This window comes from Ostrea edulis, chromosome 9 (genome assembly GCF_947568905.1).
Source record: "Ostrea edulis chromosome 9, xbOstEdul1.1, whole genome shotgun sequence".
Classification (NCBI taxonomy): Eukaryota; Metazoa; Mollusca; class Bivalvia; order Ostreida; family Ostreidae; genus Ostrea; species Ostrea edulis.
Genome location: NC_079172.1, coordinates 59,440,682 through 59,461,693, shown reverse-complemented (window position 1 = coordinate 59,461,693; position 21,012 = coordinate 59,440,682). Strand labels below are relative to the sequence as shown.

General features: G+C 35.3%; 1 protein-coding gene across 2 annotated transcripts in view; it reads right to left on the bottom strand.

The window, feature by feature from the left end:
• Window positions 1–3,165: 3,165 nt before the first annotated feature.
• The window catches only part of LOC125658265 (dematin-like), a 27,203-nt gene continuing 9,356 nt past the window's right edge, over window positions 3,166–21,012 (bottom strand). For both annotated transcript variants that reach the window (XM_048889475.2, XM_056149723.1), the window contains exons 4-14: window positions 16,922–17,111; window positions 15,221–15,238; window positions 14,934–15,122; window positions 12,185–12,445; window positions 10,937–11,026; window positions 10,751–10,830; window positions 9,602–9,650; window positions 9,468–9,493; window positions 7,763–7,858; window positions 6,623–6,694; window positions 3,166–4,656 (exon numbers count right to left, since the gene is read on the bottom strand). In XM_048889475.2, the coding sequence (XP_048745432.2) occupies window positions 4,543–4,656; window positions 6,623–6,694; window positions 7,763–7,858; window positions 9,468–9,493; window positions 9,602–9,650; window positions 10,751–10,830; window positions 10,937–11,026; window positions 12,185–12,445; window positions 14,934–15,122; window positions 15,221–15,238; window positions 16,922–17,111 (1,185 nt within the window). In that variant the 3' untranslated portion in view covers window positions 3,166–4,542. The remainder of the gene's footprint in view (window positions 4,657–6,622; window positions 6,695–7,762; window positions 7,859–9,467; window positions 9,494–9,601; window positions 9,651–10,750; window positions 10,831–10,936; window positions 11,027–12,184; window positions 12,446–14,933; window positions 15,123–15,220; window positions 15,239–16,921; window positions 17,112–21,012) is intronic.

Sequence of the window (21,012 nt, the reverse complement as noted above, 5' to 3'; positions counted from 1 at the left end):
TCGCATCATCTTGCTCACGGGGGCCATGTTTTTAATAAACCTGAACCTGCACTATGTCAGGAAGCTTTCATGTAAATGTAAACTTTCCTGGCCCAGTAGAGAAGAAGATTTTTAAGATTTTCCCTATATGTTTGTATGCAAAACTTTGATCCCCCCTTGTGGCCCCATCCTACCCCCGATGGCCATGATTTTAACAAACTTGAATCTGCACTATGTCAGGAAGCTTTCATGTAAATATAAGCTTTTCTGGCTCAGTAGTTCTTGAGAAGATTTTTCCTATATATTGGTATGTAAAACTGATCCCCTATTGTGGCCCCATCCTATCCCTGGGTCCATTATTTTAACAAACTTAAATCTGATGTCAGGAAGCTTTCATGTAAATTTCAGCTTTTCTGACCCAGTGGTTCTTGGGAAGATTTTTAAATTACCCCACCCTACTTTGGCATTTTTGTGATCATCTCCCCTTTGAAAGAGACATGTCCCTTCATTTGAACAAACTTGAAAGTCCTTCACCCAAGGATGCTTTTGGCCAAGTTTGGTTGAAATTGGCCCAGTGGTTCTGGAGAAGAAGTCTAAAATATAATAAGTTTACAGACAGACGACGGAAAACAGACGATCAGAAAAAGTTCACTTGAGCTAAAAACCAGACTCATTTTCCATAACCGAAAGCTTCAAGAACACCCTACAAAGCACTGCTCGATCACCCTCCGAGAGCGGGGGTCAAGGACACATTGGGATTTCAGAGGGATACACAAATACTTTTATTTCGATAGTAAAAAAAAAATTAAAGACGTCGTGCAAGCCATTGGTGACAGTTTTTACTGGGTAATTAGAAAACTCTGACATCGAAAACATTTTTTATTAGAACCATCTCACCATGAAAAAATGTTGGAAGGTTTATACACAAAGTTTTTCTCCATTTTTTTTTTTTAGAAACGCTATTTCTCAATATTCAACCTGCACGGATCTAAAGATTGGGATCTGAAAGGACCGTTTAAAAAAGAAGGCATCTTTTCACTCAAAGTTTATTAAAAGGGAAAACAATGCGTGCAATTTTACAGTATATTCCTCGAGAATAAAACTGCATATTAATCTAGCTGAATCTCTATGGCATTAATTACGTCATAAGTAGGTAGGTTTCCCTTCCGCGTTTTAAGCAAACTCGCAGAAAAAGAATGCTAGCATCACTCACAATGAAACTAATTTAACGATTAACCATATCATCCCTGCGCTAGACGGTTGTTCACTTTTCCCCTAGTGAAAAAAAAAACTAAGGGGGGGGGGGGGGATGACCATTGTCACAATACCTTTGATAAAACCAAGAAGCTTATAAGGATTTCGTCCCCTTAGACCACAACGTTTTCTAGGAACGTGTATATCAATTAAAAATGACCGCCTAAAAATGTTACACGAGGTTTTATTGAATAATTTTTTTTAGAGTTCCTAAAGGTGGGAATGTTTTACCTCCCTACGACCTCAAATGAAGTACTAAAACAAACTCTTTTGACCCCCCTTCTTCAAAATTGTTCAAGATTTTTTTATATTAAATATGCTTGACTGACTTTGCAGTTATATAATTGGTTGATTTCACTCCCTTAACTTCAAGTACCTAACATTACATATGTTGTAGCCTTCAACTCGACATTTTGATAAATCTTAACATAATCATCATTTTCATTCATATGTCAATTTGATATATCCCAGCGAGCTTGAAATAAAAGACACCACAGAGTCTTCCACATCTGCTTTGTACTTACATATTTTATTGAAAATAGATGTTAATGGCAAATTAACAACTCAACTTTATGACTAACTTCAGCTTCTCCATTGTCAACTTCCCATATTTATGTAGCAATATCACCTGCATGTGAATCTCTCAACTGATTTGATATGCAAGAGCTTGTTCTGTGTATGATCAGGTTTTGAATCGAGGCAAGCTATTGACAAACAAGTTGATATTACAAAAGTTTCAACACTCTCATTTAAGGATGTATGCTACACCAGAGATATTTGATATGGATGAAAAGTGAAGGATATCTACAATATTTTGAAATTGAAAACTTTCAAATTTACTTTATTTTGTCAAAAAATGCTGTTTAAGTTGAAAGCAATCCGAGAAAAATTTAAAACCCCTGCTGGGCTTGAACCCGAGATCTACAGTTCAGTAGTCAACGTGCTAACCTACTCAGCAAGACGAGAAATTATGAAATGAATAGATATATATTGCTGATATTCATATTTTCATCCACGCTTTAAAAGGAAGTCGACCAGTCAACATTTGGCAAACTCTTAAGCCGTTATAACGATCTAGTTTGTCAATACAACCTGTCATTGGATCAAATGCTGTCTGAAGTATTTCATACCAATTGTAAGGCTGTTCTTTACACTGAATTTGACTGCAGATTACTACTTTCAGCCAGCTCACGGAGGGTGTGACCGGTCCACGGGGATGGTGTAATCCTCATCTTAAAAGTGTGGGCGACCAAAATCATGGCACCATACAGTAGAAAAAGAGAGGACAGATGTCGGCAGTCATGGAAAGAAGCAAGAACAGCAGCAGCAAACAGGAATGGAGATGCTTTGTAGAGGCCCCATGTGCCACCAGACACGAGGATAGGTGAAGGTGGTGAATAAGCACCTGATCCCACCTCTGGTATATCCTGATGTCCGTGTTTGTCTGATCCCACCTCTGGTATATCCTGATGTCCGTGTTTGTCTGATCCCACCTCTGGTATATCCTGATGTCCACGTTTGTCTGATCCCACCTCTGGTATATCCTGATGTCCGTGTTTGTCTGATCCCACCTCTGGTATATCCTGATGTCCGTGTTTGCCCAGCTCTCTATTTTGTATTCCTTATAGGAGTTATGAGATTAATCCCACTTCGTTATCTTCGCCTTTTCATGCAAGGCAATTTTAATGCATATAATAATGAAAACTGATCTCCATGTTACCCCCACTGGCTTAAGTTGAATCTACAGTATGTAGATACAATGGTAATACAAAAACGAAACAACTAGAAACAGTCTGGGGCAGTTAAGATTTCTCCTACTATTAGGTTAAACAGGGCCGAGTCTATTCAATTCCATGATTAACAGGCTTGTAACTTACCAGGAAGGTGGAATCAACATATTGTGTACAGTTGGCTGACACAGGAAGCAATTGATAAATGTTGGTGACTTTTTATTAATTGACATTGATCATGGATTCATAACTTGCAATGAATCATGTAATACTGCACTTTTCCATGTAAAAGCATTAAATAATGGAATTTCATAGCTTAAAGAAAAAAAATCTGATATACTGCTAGTATATAAAGCAAACATAGTTTAAAAAACATCAAATATTGCCCCAGGAACTTTCTTCCTATCCAGTTAACAGCCATTTGGCTATAATAAAAAATACAATCACCCGCCTTAAACAAACTGGACTTCTTTTGATTCTGGCTTTTATGAGTCAAAATGAAAATCAACTACAGTGAATACACCCTGTACAAAGGAAAAACAAATCAGGCAAGTACAGACTTATCTAAGGAAAATCATAAAGCCCATGCAAAAACAAAATCAGACATACAATAGGCATTTTCATTCAATACACTTTTGAAAGGATTTGTAAAAATAAATCACAGTAATATCATACACAATATCAATAAAAAAAAGGTTACAATATCAAATGCCATAAAGTCCTTGTGTGGGAACTATCTTGTCTCGAAATCTGTACTCTGTTCCCTTCCGCGAAAAACAAGATGGCTCTTTTGTGACAGACACACAGAAGAAACAGCCACCATGGCAGTAAATTGGATCAATATCTAGCGATTGTCTGGAAATAATCCTTGTGTAATCTACTTTCTAGGGCTCCGAACTTATAATTAAAACATATGAAGCACACATGTAAATACGGTACAGGTACAAAATTTTTTCCTATTTGGTAAATATATTTCAAAAAAATCAGAAAGCTGACAAAAAATGCCCACAATTCTACCCAAATGAGCAATATAAAGCATAGCACCCATAAATTATGTTTCTAAAAATATATCACTAACCAAAGAAACAAAACAAAAAAATCACTAATGCTTAATGAAAAAATCACTAACGCTTAATGAAGAAATCACTAACGCTTAATGAAATCACTAACCCAGTTTAAAGAATTGGTAGCATTACAAACTGTATGTACACTTGATTCCCATTGGTACTGATTTTAAGTGCTTGTAAACGGCTACTACTGTTGCACGACTCTCCACTGCAACCAACAGTAGTTAAACATTGGAACATACAAAACAAGATCCCATCACCTCTAACGTGATTGTGTCGTCAGTAGCAGATCAGATCTACGAAACTAAAACGGCAAAATGTAAAACGATTCCAGGAGAACTAAACCAGCACAGAACACAACTGTTACAGTCTATGATATGTCTGGATCCTCCACTTCGTCTTCATAAGGCAGAGGTAACACATCATAAGCAAATAAATTATAAATGCACTTGTGAAAATAAACTTCATAGCATCATCTGACATTCACTTGCATATGACACTGGTCAAAGCAATTAAAACAAGTCCGCTTTTCTTTTAAGGTCATTGCGTTTCCACTCTGCTAGTCTCTTGAAGTGTTCTCTATCCATTTTGAATATCTGATTAAAGTCATCTGGTGATAAATGTATCTGAAAAAAGACATAAAAGAATAATAACAAGAAGTACTGTGAGCAATGCTCACTAAGAATACCCCCCACTTACCCCAATCTCCCAAAGGGTGTTGTTAATAGGTATAAATTACTTCTTTCCCCGAGTGTAAAAATATGGTATGCCTTTGTAGAAGAAAATGGAAGACATAGTCCAAACACAAATCCATGGTATAAACCTATAATTTTGACCTTGAGATCAAAGGTCAAGGTCATAAAGAGGTCATAAATGTACATGCCACATAGTCTCATGGTGATACACCCATGTCTTATGGTATGACTATGTCAAAACCCTATAATCAATTTTGACCTTGAGGTCAAAGTTCAAGGTCATATAGAGGTCATGAAGGTACATGACACATCATCTCATGGTGATACACTCATGTGTCAAATATGGTATGCCTATGTCAAAGAACAAAGAAGTTATGGCCCTGACACAAATCCATTGTAAAAAACCTTTAATTTTGACCTTGAGGTCAAGGGTCAAGGTCATATAGAGGTCATGAAGGTACTCGACACATCATCTCATGGTGATCCACCTGTGTGCCAAATATGGTATGATTAAGTCAAAGAACAAAGAAGTTATGGCCCTGACACGAATCTGCAGACAGACAGACGGACGGACAGACAGAGTGATTCCTATATACACCCCCACCCCACCCCCCTCTGAATTTCGTTTGGGGGGGGGGGGGTATAACAAGAGGCTTGAAACAGAGCATTCCCTCACAGCCATCAATTATCAGAGATCTAAAAATACATCCCACACAAAGATGTTGAATATATCCATCCAGTGGATTTGAGCTTGAAAATCAATCCCATGTTTCTGCCTTTGATACCTTTACAAATTGTAATGTTAGCCTCGTGAATGCACTGCAGTTGTAAACAATGCATGTATGAATACTGATAAATATAGTACATCTATTTTAATGCCTGAAAATTCCATCAGAAATGAAAGTAAACTAGAGATTGTTCTTATAAAAACAAATGTCTCCTCAGCTCCTGAAATTGGAAGTGTTCCAAATGAAACCTCCCCTAAATGTACTGCATGGTATGGAAGAAAAAGCACGAACAGGAACACAGACATTGTGAACTCTGATAAGCCACATAGGACTGATCCCACCTCTGGTGTTTCCAGGAGTCTGTGTTTGCCCAACTATCAATTTTGTATTGCTTATAGGAGTTATGACATTGATCACTGTTCGTTATCTTCACCTTTCATAAGAGAACTGTTCACAAACTGTTTTGCACCCACCCCTCAGACCCACTATAAAATTTAAGGATAACATTTGGATCCTCCTGTCCCTACAATATGCACATCTGCAAATGGCATTGAAGTATTGTACAAAATTTCAAGTCTATCGAATAAGCCATATAGGAGGAGAAGTGTTCACAACTATTTTAACATCCTTGACCCCTCTTAGATCCACTATAACTTTTAGGAAAATAATTGGATCCTCCTGTCTCACCATTATGCACATCTACAAATGGCAATGAAGCATTGTACAAAGTTTCAAATCTGTCTGATAAGTTGTATAGGAGGATAAGCATTCATAGATTTTGTGACAGACGGACGGACAGAAAGTACAAAAACAATGTCTCCCCCTGAAAGAGGGGAGAGAAACATAAATTTCAGTTTTGAAAATATATGAGGGTATGAACTGCAATGCCTCATGCCAGCATACTTTTCGTGAAGCGCTAATGTGCTTCATGAGGTATGCCTGTGCAGTTCATACTCTTAATGTATTTCAAAAATAAAATTTATTTCTCAGTGACAAACAAGCACATAGCTTGAGGACCTCCAGTGTTAGGTTTTCTTTCAATCTCGCCAACACGACAACTTACATACTCACAGCTGTGATACAAATTCAAATTTTGAAACAAACGTTAGATATTTCATTGTAATCTGGTCTACTGTCAGCCAGGATTGAGCATGATTTATTGAGTTTACCTCCAGCATATTTCTGTCCACATCCTTTGGTAAGTCAAAGTTACTGATCTTTAGTTTCTCATATGAATAGACCTACAAAACATAAATATGATTCTGATAATAATTCCACCGAATCTCGGACATGGTCCGTTCTCTCTGTAAAGAATATCCTACTTAAAAATTACATCTTTTGTTCTAAGAATGTACAGGCTCAGATAAACCCATTGACAATGGTAAATTTTTGAATAGTCTGACAATATAACCCGTCTTGCGTAGAAGTCTGTTTCTTTTGTTCACTTATTGAACAGTGTCAGGTAAGTAGTCTTGTATTGCAGGTTTTATATTCACTCACTCTATAGTACTGAGCCATATCAACATGTCTTCCTCTGATGGGGAGAGCATTTTCATTGCACAATCAAAATTTAAGGATTTTAATGAAAGTACCTCAAATATTATCTTAATGAGTGTTATATTCTGGATATGGAAGGTGAGAAAGTTATGGAGCCAAATTTTGATCTGAAAAACATCGTGTTTTTCAATATTTGGATGAGGAAATAATTAACGCCAGCCCATCTCGTGAAATGAAACTATTCATGAAAGCGAAAATAATAATTCAGAATTAGGATATGCTAATAAAGAAAACAAAAAAGTATTGTGAAGAAGTTTTGGAATGTGCCTCTGGATCCAGCAAAATTCAAATACAGCATGGAAATATGTCTTTCAAATTTAAGTTTTGATGGGATAAAATAATGGTCAATGCAATTTAAAAGAATTGCGAGTCTTAAACTTGAAGCAGAGAATTCTACTAAGGGGAAATATCGTTTTAAGAGTTTCAGTGATTTTTCCGATATCCGTGTTGATTACTTGTAGGGAATTTAAAGTTAAATTTGTACCTCTTTGTCTTTCTCTTATTTTCAACCTAACTGTAGACGTCTAATAAGTTATTGGGTTTATCTGGCACTGTCCAATAAGTTGACAATCACTGTCCATTATTTTTAAGAACGGACAGTGTCTGTCCATTCTTAAAAATAATGGACAGCAATTGTCAACTTATTGGACACCTACAGGTAACCTTTTCACTACAAGTGGAATTTCTTCTATATAAAAGCCTAAAAAGACCAAGGATTGCATAACAGAAATGTTTTAGTTGAGGTAACTCACCGCTGGTTCAGCCTCTGTGTGCCAGGTGCTCCGCTGTAGAGAGATAATAGATATACCCTGTCCTCCTAGTATACTGGAAGTTGTAAAGGATTCTTGCTGCAATACATGAGTACATATAATGTACATCACAGATATATTTCAATCACTGCAATACATCACGATATTTCAATCACTGGACTAATATTTCAATCATTGTAAGATACCACAGTAATACCGTACAATTAGAAATTTTAGCGAGGATTTAATTTTGGCATTATTAGCAAGAGTGTTGAGGTTGCTAAAATTGAATATCGCTAATATTCATTCCATACCGGAGGTAATAGTCATTTTTCTTGGAACTATAGTCATTAGAATTACATGTAGCTCTTGCTAAATATATATACCCATAATTCATGGACAAATCACTAAATTTGTCTCTCGCTAAATATTCCACTTATACAGTATTTCAATCTGTACTACACCACAGTAATATTTCAATCGCTGTAATACACCACGGTAATATTTCAGTCGCTGTAATACACCACGGTAATATTTCAGTCGCTGTAATACACCACGGTAATATTTCAGTCGCTGTAATACACCACGGTAATATTTCAATCACTGTAATACACCACGGTAATATTTCAATCACTGTAATACACCACGGTAATATTTCAGTCGCTGTAATACACCACGGTAATATTTCAGTCGCTGTAATACACCACGGTAATATTTCAATCACTGTAATACACCACGGTAATATTTCAGTCGCTGTAATACACCACGGTAATATTTCAATCACTAATACATCACGGTAATATTTCAATCACTAATACATCACGGTAATATTTCAATCACTGTAATACACCATGGTAATATTTCAGTCGCTGTAATACACCACGGTAATATTTCAGTCGCTGTAATACACCACGGTAATATTTCAATCACTGTAATACACCACGGTAATATTTCAATCACTGTAATACACCACGGTAATATTTCAGTCGCTGTAATACACCACGGTAATATTTCAATCACTGTAATACACCACGGTAATATTTCAATCACTGTAATACACCACGGTAATATTTCAATCACTAATACATCACGGTAATATTTCAATCACTAATACATCACGGTAATATTTCAGTCGCTGTAATACACCACGGTAATATTTCAGTCGCTGTAATACACCACGGTAATATTTCAATCACTAATACATCACGGTAATATTTCAATCACTGTAATACACCACGGTAATATTTCAGTCGCTGTAATACACCACGGTAATATTTCAGTCGCTGTAATACACCACGGTAATATTTCAGTCGCTGTAATACACCACGGTAATATTTCAGTCGCTGTAATACACCACGGTAATATTTCAGTCGCTGTAATACACCACGGTAATATTTCAATCGCTGTAATACACCACGGTAATATTTCAGTTGCTGTAATACACCACGGTAATATTTCAGTCGCTGTAATACACCACGGTAATATTTCAGTCGCTGTAATACACCACGGTAATATTTCAGTCGCTGTAATACACCACGGTAATATTTCAGTCGCTGTAATACACCACGGTAATATTTCAATCACTGTAATACACCACGGTAATGTTTCAATCAACATAAATGAGGAGTTTTAACATTTACAGGCATATCTGTGAACAGATTATAAACAAGGAAACACAAAAAATTTATAGTATACTCTTCATACATACCTCTGTGTTAACAGTGGAGGAGGAGGCTGAAAAAAGTAGCATAAATCTCCTGTAGGCTGGACTATACAAAGAATGATCAAGAATATTAATGATTTGAATATTGGATTTAATTTTACACACTATTTATAACTCACTGGCTGCTGGATGACTCCTGACTCCTAAATCTTCAAAGTCGTAGTATCTCTGTAATAAAACATAAAAATCACACAGTAATATTGTATATCTGGAAATGTTTGTCCTCTCACAAGTTATTTTAACCTTCAAGGATTGGAAAACAATATCACTCCATTTCAGTTCTTCATTTCAATTATGCTTGTTTTGATCAATACTATAGTTTAACATTTGCTCCCTTAAACAAGAGGCCAATGGACCAAAATGCTAAGAAGACAACTCTCAGGTCATGTGAATCTTGAATTCAACTTGAATCTACACTATATGAAATTAGCTGCATATTAGACAAATAGTAGACTTGTGATTTCTGAAAGAAGATTTCAAATCATTTTTTTTTGGTAAAATTTTTAAATCGCGTGGCAAATTGTGGTCCTCACCCTAACTCAGGAATCATGGTTTGAATAATTTGAATCTACACTGAATGAGACCACTTGCATATCAACATATGTACATGAGAAAGTCTAGAGAAGTATTTCTTGGATGACACTTTTAAAAGAGGTGTTTTTTTTTCTATACTGTTAAGTACAACTCTAAACCCTACAACCGTGGCTCAACCCTGGACTATGCAGACATGATTTGAATAACTTTAAATCTCCGTTATGCAAGAAAGGTTGCACGCAAGGTTTGGATTATTTTAGTCCAATACTTCTTGATAAGAACAGTTTTTCTATTTTATCTGATTCCTAATTACAGCATGTATATCCTTTTGAAAGGGAGCATTAGAAGAAAATTGAACTGCTTTAATTCATAGATACTTTGTGCTAAGCTTGACAAGCACAGAAAAGTTCATCTGTGCCTATGGCTTAAGGATGAAAATCAAATGGAAATAAAAGTTACCTAGTATACAGCAGAGCTATTTCTAAAGATCACGTCAAATTATAAACTTTTGTTGTTTCAATGTGTAGCCATACCTATAAATTGAACCCCCCCCCCCCCCCCCCCCCCCAAACATGAGAAACTAAACTACAACCATAAGAACATGGTCATTATTTGAAAATTTGACCCCAAGTAACTCAACACTGACTTTTATACTTATTTAAACTTCATACTTATTGCATTGCAGCAGTGATACTTGGAATCCATTGAACTTTAATGAACAAGACCACACTTACATAGCTAAGATGACCTCCAAATGTGCCAGAAACAGGCAGAGTGGCTGCTCTTGGAGTGAGTGCATAACTTGACCTTTGTACTGAAATAAAAGAAACATTTACCTAAAAATATTTATCACGCGCTACCAGGTTTATTGAAATCTGTCCGTAAACTTTGGTGGTAAGAGTAAGTGACGAACTGCGTACCTGGATATTGGGTTGCCATTGTCCTATATCCTCGTGAGATATCACTATCATCCCAGTATCGACGTGGCCGATCCAGAAACCTGGAGGGAGCTGTCAAAAATCAAAACATCTCAGACTGTAGACACAAAACATTGGATCAAATAATTCATTTCATCCAATCAATAATGGTCTGTACGGTTTGAAAACATAGCTCAACTTACTGTACCTTTTTAAATATATGCAAGGAATTTATTATCGTGTAATTCAGTGAGAAGCATCAGTAGCAAAATAAAGTTACTCGCTTTTATTTTTATATTTCTGAAATCCATGTAAAAACTCTGTGATCAACAGTCCCCTCACTAATCCATGTTCTTGCAATTTGATGCTTACAAGTCCTTTCACAATATCAAGTACTCCCATAAAACAGGGAATCAACAGTACATGCAGCACTTCACCATGATAAAGCTGATATTTCATTTACCACTGGAAAGGCCTTGTCAGAAAGATTTTGTCACAACATTTTCAATAAATAGTCCAATGGTTGATCACCAGATTATTGTACATGGCATTCTTGCAACAGCCATGTTACAAGCTGTACAACTAGTAAACAGCGAATTTCTTTCACATGTCTGTCAATTTCTTTCACATATAAAGTATTGGTCCTGGTAGCTCAGTGATAGAGCATTTACTTCATAACAGAAAGGTGAATTCGAGCCCCGCTCATGACATGAACATGGGTAGTTATTGCTCCTTCACCAAACGCTCGGCATTTAGATGTGAGAATCATGGGTCAAAATCAGATGTCCCTTGTTGCAGCGGGAGTAGGTACTGTAAACTGCTATGGCCATGCGCGCTAAGCATAGGTCTAAATTTTTGGTACTTTTCCTACATCTGGTTATGTCTCAATACGAGTAAAAAATTCTCAACAGGATGTAAAACAAAACAAAAAACAACAAAAACCCAACCCAAATCACATGTAAAATTCAAAACAGACAGAAAGACTGAACAAAGATAAAATAAAGTGGAACAGTCACTACTAATGTTTACCTCTAAATTTCACAAAGGCTATATTGGGAAGACTTTTGCTTCTAATGCCAGGTCCCTAGTTGACTACCTACATGTACACTACTCTATCATATTTGATTAAAATCACGATCCGAACCATGGATCTCCAGATTACGAAGTGATTGCCCTAACCACTAGCCTACCTGCTGTGTCCAGTGATTCTTATAGTAAGGAACCGTTTTATTAAAAGTCTTTCTAACTTACAGGCAAACATCGGGGACTGGTATCGTGTGCTGTATCGAGGTTCATGGTCTGCACTGGGAACCCTCGAAGCCTTCCATGGATCTAAAGCTTTTACTGGTTGGGCTCTCTTTTCTTCAAGTTCTTTATAAATAATCTTGCCTATGCCAGACTGGTCTTTAAATTTAGAGAGTTCCTCTATTTCTTTGGTAATTTTGGGGTCCTCAGGGGGCATTTCTTCATCCTCATCATCTGTTTCACCGCGACTTTTACGCCGCTGTCTCACTACAAACATAATGACTATCAATTACATTTTACAAGTCACATTATATTCACCCAGTGCTCTCTAATTCTCGATTTATTGGATTTTGGGTACATCTGGTCAACATAGAATTGAATCATTTATTCAAACATTTCACCTCAAGGTCTTTGAATTCATACAGTGGAGCCTCGGTAATCCAGACGCCATTAATCCGGACGCTTCACCTTCCGGACGATTTTTCTAGGTAACGGAATTTTTATACATTATTTTGCATCATTAATCCGGAAATTCGCGTTCCAGATCCGGACGGTCTCTTTTTACTACTAAACATTAAAATGCATTGAAAATTGTACTGTTAATCTGGACAGTATTTTTTTTTTAGGGAAGGTCTGTGTCAGACAATTTTAGCAAGGTGTAAATTATATAGAAAACTAGAACTGTCCTAATGGGACTAATACCCCCGCGGGGCATATAAGATGATGGGAAATATTTAATGCAAGCACATGGATATTTTCACATTATGTACAGGGCAATCAATGTGAATGCAGAAGTGTATATTCTACAGTACAGCAGTACATGAAATATTAAAAATATGCTTAATATAAACAATGAATACTATTTGGCACGTTTTAGGCTGTATGATTGCAAATCCCTGGTCAACTATCCTAGTCTTTAGTTTATATTCACTTTGTTAAAGATCATTATGTTATGCCAACTTTACTTTGTCATTGATTTTGTCAGTAAATAAATGACATTAGCTCAAGTATTGGTATTATTGTAATCTTTTCTAAACCAGAAAATGTCCGTAACTTCCATAACTGTTAAACTATTTCAATGAAAATAGAAGATGCACAACTACATTATATATATAAGATGAGAATAAAGTTTGAATCAAATCTGTTCAACGGTATTAGAATTAAACTCTGGACAATGTGCACAACCCCCAAAATGAAAAGAAAATGTGCGTAACTTCTATAACTGTTAAAATATTTCAATGAAAATAGGAGATGCACAACTACATAATATATAGAAGATGTGCATAGAGTTTGAATGAAATATGTCCAGCGGTATTAGAAATAAACTTCGGACAAATTGCATCTACGGACAAACGGACAAAGTGATTCCAGTATACCCCCCCCCCCCCCAAACTTTGTTTGCGGGGGGTATAACAAGCTAAACTGTCTAATTGAAGCGATTACCTGTACCCTGTCAGCACCTCCCTTTAATTAGGTGATGAGTGATGATATGTCAGTTAGATAGCATGTGCCGATCGAGACATGGTATTGCCAATTTTCGCACATAGCATCTGTATTGCGTGTAGTGTTGAATTTTGTAAATAAATCTGTTGCATATTATTTAATAGTCTTGATCAATTTCCTAATAGTATTAATGAATTAAACATCATGCTGTAATGATAATTTTTTTTTACCTGCAACACATATCAGTTGTACTGATTCGTAAATTGATTATTATCGGCTTATTCAAATCTAAAGAGTGTAGATTATACTTCTAGATTCTGGATTTTATACTGTTGATTGGCATAAAATATACATGTATGTTCATGCAAATGTTTATGTAGTAAGTTTTTAACGTTTAGAATGTCAAGCATGTAGAATGTACCTGTGTGATTCTTGTTACGATGTTGTAGAGTTTTATTGCTTTCAATTTTTTAAACTCTGGGTAGAAGTGAGAAAATTACCATTTTAAGGAAAATGACAATTAAATTTTGTATGTACCCGTAATGTTGGTTTCACCCGAGTTTTGCTACGTTATTATCGCATCATGAAAATAATAGGTGTGCGTGGCTAGATGAAAGCAGTAGTAGGTCTTGATATTAGAAGCTTAAATGAGTTTGTTCTCCCAATATTGTCTTGGATAATTATAGAATAAGAAATATAGACTCTGGCAGATGGAATTTTGATTAAAGAATGTTGTCAACTGACATGATATTCACGAAATTCTGAAATCAACTTTGGACGATGAAGATTGTTTTAACAGACCGCCGAACCCATGAATTGTGACAGATGGAAACGACCGGCCTCTTTAAGAAGTAAAAGTGTGATGAAATGTTTGATGTGTAAATGATTATGTTAGTTACTAATGATTTATGTACTTCTAGTTAATTAAAGTGCTTCATTATTTGCCTTAGTGCATACGGTACACAGTTTTGTATATTTATTTGTAGTGCTAATATATATGTACAATGTAAGCATAGGCAAATACACTGCACACGTACATTTCAATTTTAGTGCTTTGAAATGCATATAAATGTTAACATTATCATAATTTATTTACTAATGCAAATGGTTAAATCCAATGATAGAATGTGTTTAATTCACTATGCAGCAATAAAGTAGGCATATATTGGTTACTTATGTACAGATAGAAAATATGCGATTCAGTTATCCGGACGCTTCATTTATACGGACGATTTTGCTAGGAACCAAAGTGTCCGGATTAACGAGGCTCCACTGTAATGCTTTTATGAATTCATTGTCCCTGAAATCTTACATATTTCTGGTAAAATGGCAGCTGGACAGGGAGGCCCGGGCCAATCCTCTCGTTCTATCTTGGTGATCTCATTTGGCTGGGGAGGCTTTGCAGCAGGGAACACACTCATTCTCACCGCCTCCTCATTACGAAGCTCTGATGACGACGAGGCTCTTCGCGTTCGTTTTACCACCACTTGCGTGCCAGTTGCTGGTGTGAAAAGAAGTCATAAAATTTCACTAGCATGACTTCAATAGAAATGATCCATCATGAAAAACTCCCATGTAATAATGATTTTTCTCACTTACCTAAAGCAGCCATGCCACCTGAAAAAAAAGGTGATGCATGTAACAGATATTAATCTCTTCAGAATCAATAAACAACTTTATATCACAACAAGTTGTCAGAAATTTGTGACACCAAATACTGAATGTTTAACAGGTGCTTGTTTTGCTTACAGTTTCTGTTGTAAATCAGTTAAGATATCTGACCCACATTAGCTGATTTTTATAGAATATGTAACAACATATTCTTGATATTTATTTTAGGAGAAATTGATACATTTATGACATACATGTACTAAGAATCATACAATATATCTAAATGTATTACTGGTAAGCATCCTCACAACAAGCTATAAACAGGATACCAAGTAAAAGATACTTCTCAAAATATCTGATTCCCTTTCATTGCCAAACTAACATATTAAGATTTTTCAATATCCTCTTACTTTTTGACAGAAATATTTAAACATACATTAAAGAGGGTCATACCTGCGATTTGAAGTACAGTGTAATGCTAATATTTTGGGAAATGTACTTTTGATTTCTGCATTGAAGGAGAATTAGGATATTAAAAAGAAAAACTAGGGTCACAATGCTTGTTAGTGGTCTAAACATGACCTTTTTGCAACTAAAATTGACTCAAGATTTATTCAATAAAACTTGATTTGTCTGTTGGTGTCAACACAACATAAGCAACACAAATGAATCATTACATAGAATAGATGCATTTTCATGTCTTCTAACAATACAGATTAAAAAAAAAAGTTTAATACAAGTAATGGAAATAAAGGACCTCTTTGCACTTCATATGCAAAAAAAAATCACGATACAAAATTTGAGAGTTTAAAAGGACTTACTAAGAGCCAATTTCTAAAATTTCATCTAATTCTCAAGGTCTTGTTCAACTTAAAATTTATAAAATAGAACATAAAAAAGTGGAGGTTAGAGATAAAAATTTGAAATTATTGATGAAAATACTGAATTTTTCTACAAAATTTTGAGCAAATTAATTTTAGCTTTTTTAAGAATCAGTATTGTTTGGAAAAATATATCAACCACATTTAATAAATTACAACATTTGAACAAGTTCCAAGTATGAACTACTTGTATCATAAATAATAAAACTGAAACACACATACAGGAGTATACAAATAGCAGATACAGTCCACTCCACTTATATTGAAGTCGGTTATATTGAAATATCTGTTATATTGAAGTTAAAATAAATCCCCCAGTAGCAATATTGTGTAGTTCAGCATTGGTTATATTGAACTTTGGATATAATGAACAATTCAGGTCGGTCCCCTGGATTTCATTATATCCGGAGTAGACTGTATATTGGATGAAACAGAAACTGTAATATTATGAAGATTTCTAACTTTTTTCCACCACAAAATATGCAGTGTAGATAATACTGTGTGTGTGTGTGAACAGTAGTGAGTCTGTCTGGATAATACTGTGTGTGTGTGAACAGTAGTGAGTCTGTCTGGATAATACTGTGTGTGTGTGAACAGTAGTGAGTCTGTCTGGATAATACTGTGTGTGTGTGTGTGTGTGTGTGAACAGTAGTGAGTCTGTCTGGATAATACTGTGTGTGTGTGTGTGAACAGTAGTGAGTCTGTCTGGATAATACTGTGTGTGTGTGTGTGTGTGTGTGAACAGTAGTGAGTCTTAGTGAAGAACAGTGTGACTAGAATAGATAGTTAGATCTATAGCTATATATACTCTTTTTGGGCTTTAAGAACTCTGGTTTTTCCCTGGAGTAAGAGAAGTTCACTGGTCTATGGAAGTGTGGTGATTTATGGTCTTGACGAGGGTTCATTGGAGCCTTCTTCAGGTAATTGCTTTTCCCTTCACCAAGGTAGCTAGTGTTGTAGAACTTCCCATAATCTATAGATTTCTTTTCATAATAGTCCTAAAAACCATAATGATTATAGTTATCAGAATTAATCATCATCCTTCACCACATCTTTATATCAAATCAAAAACCTGACTCACAATATATATTTTGCACCCCAATATATTTTGTAAATGTACAGTCTTATTAGTCAATGGGTGCATGTGAATGGGACTTTTGTCCTTTGACACGTAATGAAATGATGGACAAACAAAGAGATTGACACCCAATAACTATATAAATGTCTACCTGTACTAAACATCCTTCCTTTCTGTAAAATACGAGAAATTGTAGGTTGTAAACTTTTCAAGATACAGGTACTGTGTCACAATGAAAGTGTATTAAACTCAGATTTAAATTCTGCTCTAACTGATCTTTCACCTCATGAGCGCAGCTGTATTCAAGATCATAGCAGCTACATAGCGCTATAAAGTTGAACGAAGACCTAGGATTGCCCTAGTCCTACAACAAAAGTTAATGAATTCATACAGTGCTTTCAATAGTCCTACGTAGTAGATACCTAGCCTATCAGCTTGGCTAGCAGATATAAGTTTGAATGCAGCCTAGAAAATGTATAGGTGTCTTCCTTTAGAGTTTGACTACTTTTGTATAAAGAAGAGGTACTGTGAACAATGCTCACTAAGAATACCCCCTGCTTACCCCAACCACCCAAAGGGTGTTGTTAATAGGTATAAATTACCTCTTTCCTGAGTGTAAAAAAAGAAAGGGCATGACAAAACCTTGGGTAGTCTCTTCACTAGGAGTGTGCTTGACCTTTTGACCCAAAATCAATAGGGGACAAAATTGTACTATTGATCTTCAAAGTGTTTGAAAGGTATTTGTAATGTATCTAGACCTGTATTTTGATTAATGTTTTAGCAAAATCAAATGTTTTACCTACCTACCCTACCTTATTTTTTGAGAAGTGAAATAGGAAATACAGGTATATTTTATTTTGGCCTAATACTCATCATAATTATGATGAAAAATTCAGTATAATAAAGAACTTGAGGGAATATTGCTTGACAGTAATACATTCAATTTGACCATTTCGTATAAACCACCATATAGCATCAGATGCAAGCGTCATATACTCGGACACAAGAACATTTTCAGGTTGCTGAGAACTAGGTCATATGATGATGGAAACTGATGTGAATAACTACAAATTTTGTTTGTTTTAAAATATTACACTGTGTCATGAATGACATGTATTAAGTATTATAAGTGTAAGGAAGTAATAATTACACAAATCTAATGTGCCATTCAAACAAAATTTTTATAATGCATTTTCTTTAAAATTGGCATATTGGATAAATTGTTTATAAATCTAACACTTGTGCAGTGTTTCTCTTCCGCATTTTTTCGAACTGCATGGTGACCTCCAAGGTCAATGCATATCGAAGATTACGATTGGGAATTCTTGTCATAAAGACAGTACTGTACATGTAATTCATGAATCAACATTTTCTGACGGTTTGACGGGTCTAATGCTTCATATCCACTCTGATTCAATGAAATCATATATATTCAATCATAAATGTTATTCTATCTGCCCTATTATTTTCAATTTATTTACAATCAGTTACAGCTTGCATTAATTGCTTTAAGACATGGCCAATAATGTAACATTGGAATAACAATTGATGTTGCTTTCTTTGTTGTACCACACAATTCTCACTCATAATCAAAGAACAAAAATTACTTATCAATGAAACATTTCTTCTTTTTCTTTTGACAAAAAAAAAAAAAAAAAAAAAAACTCCAGGACATTTGATGCCCAGAAAATTGATGAAGCCATAGTTATTGGCATAGTATATAGTGACACACAGTCATACAGTACAAGAAGCATATTGCTACAACATTCAAATAACTTGAAATTGAAACCTTTCAATTTTGTTCGAGCTTGTTTTAATTTATTACATGTGCTGCACATTAGTTGTGCTATTGAAAATTAGGTCACCATTTCATAGCAATATTGGAATGATGCCCCAAATTAGGTATGCAGCACTTAGTTAAGCATTATGGGAATGATGGCCCAAATTAAGTTTGCACTTAATAGCATTATGGGAATGATGATCCGAATTTTTGTTGTAAAAGTTTTTGATGATCTGTCTTTTTTGTAATGGTTTTTCCTTTTACTTGTTGGTCTAAAGCAAAAACCTAGTATCGTAGGGCTGTCTATACACTCAAGAGGCATACATCTAACCTTTTTTCTCTCTCCATGTCAACTTCACATGTTAAAGATGACAGTTGTCAATGATATGCTTCTACAGTTTGAAAAAACCTGAATTTACACTACATAACTGCAAAAGTAGAAATAATCATGGAGGACTAAATACTATGGAGCATTAAATATCATTATTTTTGTTGGCAGCATTTATCAATGAAAATAAATTCTTATCCAAATATTCATAAATGCAGAGTTATGTTCTGTTATTTGTTGATCATCAAACATATTTATGAGAGCAAACAATAAGGCTTTCACCAAACATTATAATACATAAAGGTTTTCATAAGGGGTGGATCTGCAACTCTCTGATATTTGTCCCACTAATTTTTCAGAGAGCTACAGTTGTGCTAATGTAGGTGAAGTATGACAAATTTAGACCAAGCGCTCAGGGCCGTAGCAGTGAGGGTTCATTAAACGCCTGTGGTGACATAAGACCCCTGTTTTTAAGGTTATAACTGAAAAACCCTGTAACTCTCACTTCTAATGCTATGCCTGGTGAGAGAGCATTCGGACCTATTTTCATGACTTGACATGGCAATGGCACACTACAACACATTACAACACATCCAATAGGCCACGAGATGAGAAACATTTGTGACATGACTTAGGTTTGACATGGCAATCACATGAGTGGGACTTGAACTCATGACCTCCTGGTCATGAAGTGAACACTCTAAAATATAGCAACACTTCTAATTGGCCACGAGATGATAAACATTTGTGCCATGCTTAATGACAGACTTTGGACCTCTTAGAAGTTTCTGATCTCTCTGGGTCTTGGAAAATGTTTATAAATGTGAGATCACATACCTTTGACTTTTAAAATGTACAGAAAAGAGTACCAATTCATTTCCATAAACCCACCCTCTCACTAATTTACTATATTGATTTAAGACAAGTGACCACCAATATTTAAAAGTCCATTCCAAGAGTTAATTAAAAACAATACAGTATAGGGTCCTGTTGCTTTTATAAGTCATATTTGTACCTTTTTTTTTTTACAACATACAGCAATTCACAGTGAATTACATAGAAATATTCATCTTACTTGACTAACTGGTGTTAAAGCTTCATCATCACTTAGAAATATTCATCTTACCTGACTAACTGGTGTTAAAGCTTCATCATCACTTAGAAATATTCATCTTACCTGACTAACTGGTGTTAAGGCTTCATCATCACTTAGAAATATTCATCTTACCTGACTAACTGGTGTTAAAGCTTCATCATCACTTAGAAATATTCATCTTACCTGACTAACTGGTGTTAAGGCTTCATCATCACTTAGAAATATTCATCTTACCTGACTAACTGGTGTTAAAGCTTCATCATCACATATAAATATTCATCTTACCTGACTAACTGGTGTTAAAGCTTCATCATCACTTAGAAATATTCATCTTACCTGACTAACTGGTGTTAAAGCTTCATCATCACTTAGAAATATTCATCTTACCTGACTAACTGGTGTTAAGGCTTCATCATCACTTAGAAATATTCATCTTACCTGACTAACTGGTGTTAAAGCTTCATCATCACATATAAATATTCATCTTACCTGACTAACTGGTGTTAAAGCTTCATCATCACTTAGAAATATTCATCTTACCTGACTAACTGGTGTTAAAGCTTCATCATCACTTAGAAATATTCATCTTACCTGACTAACTGGTGTTAAGGCTTCAT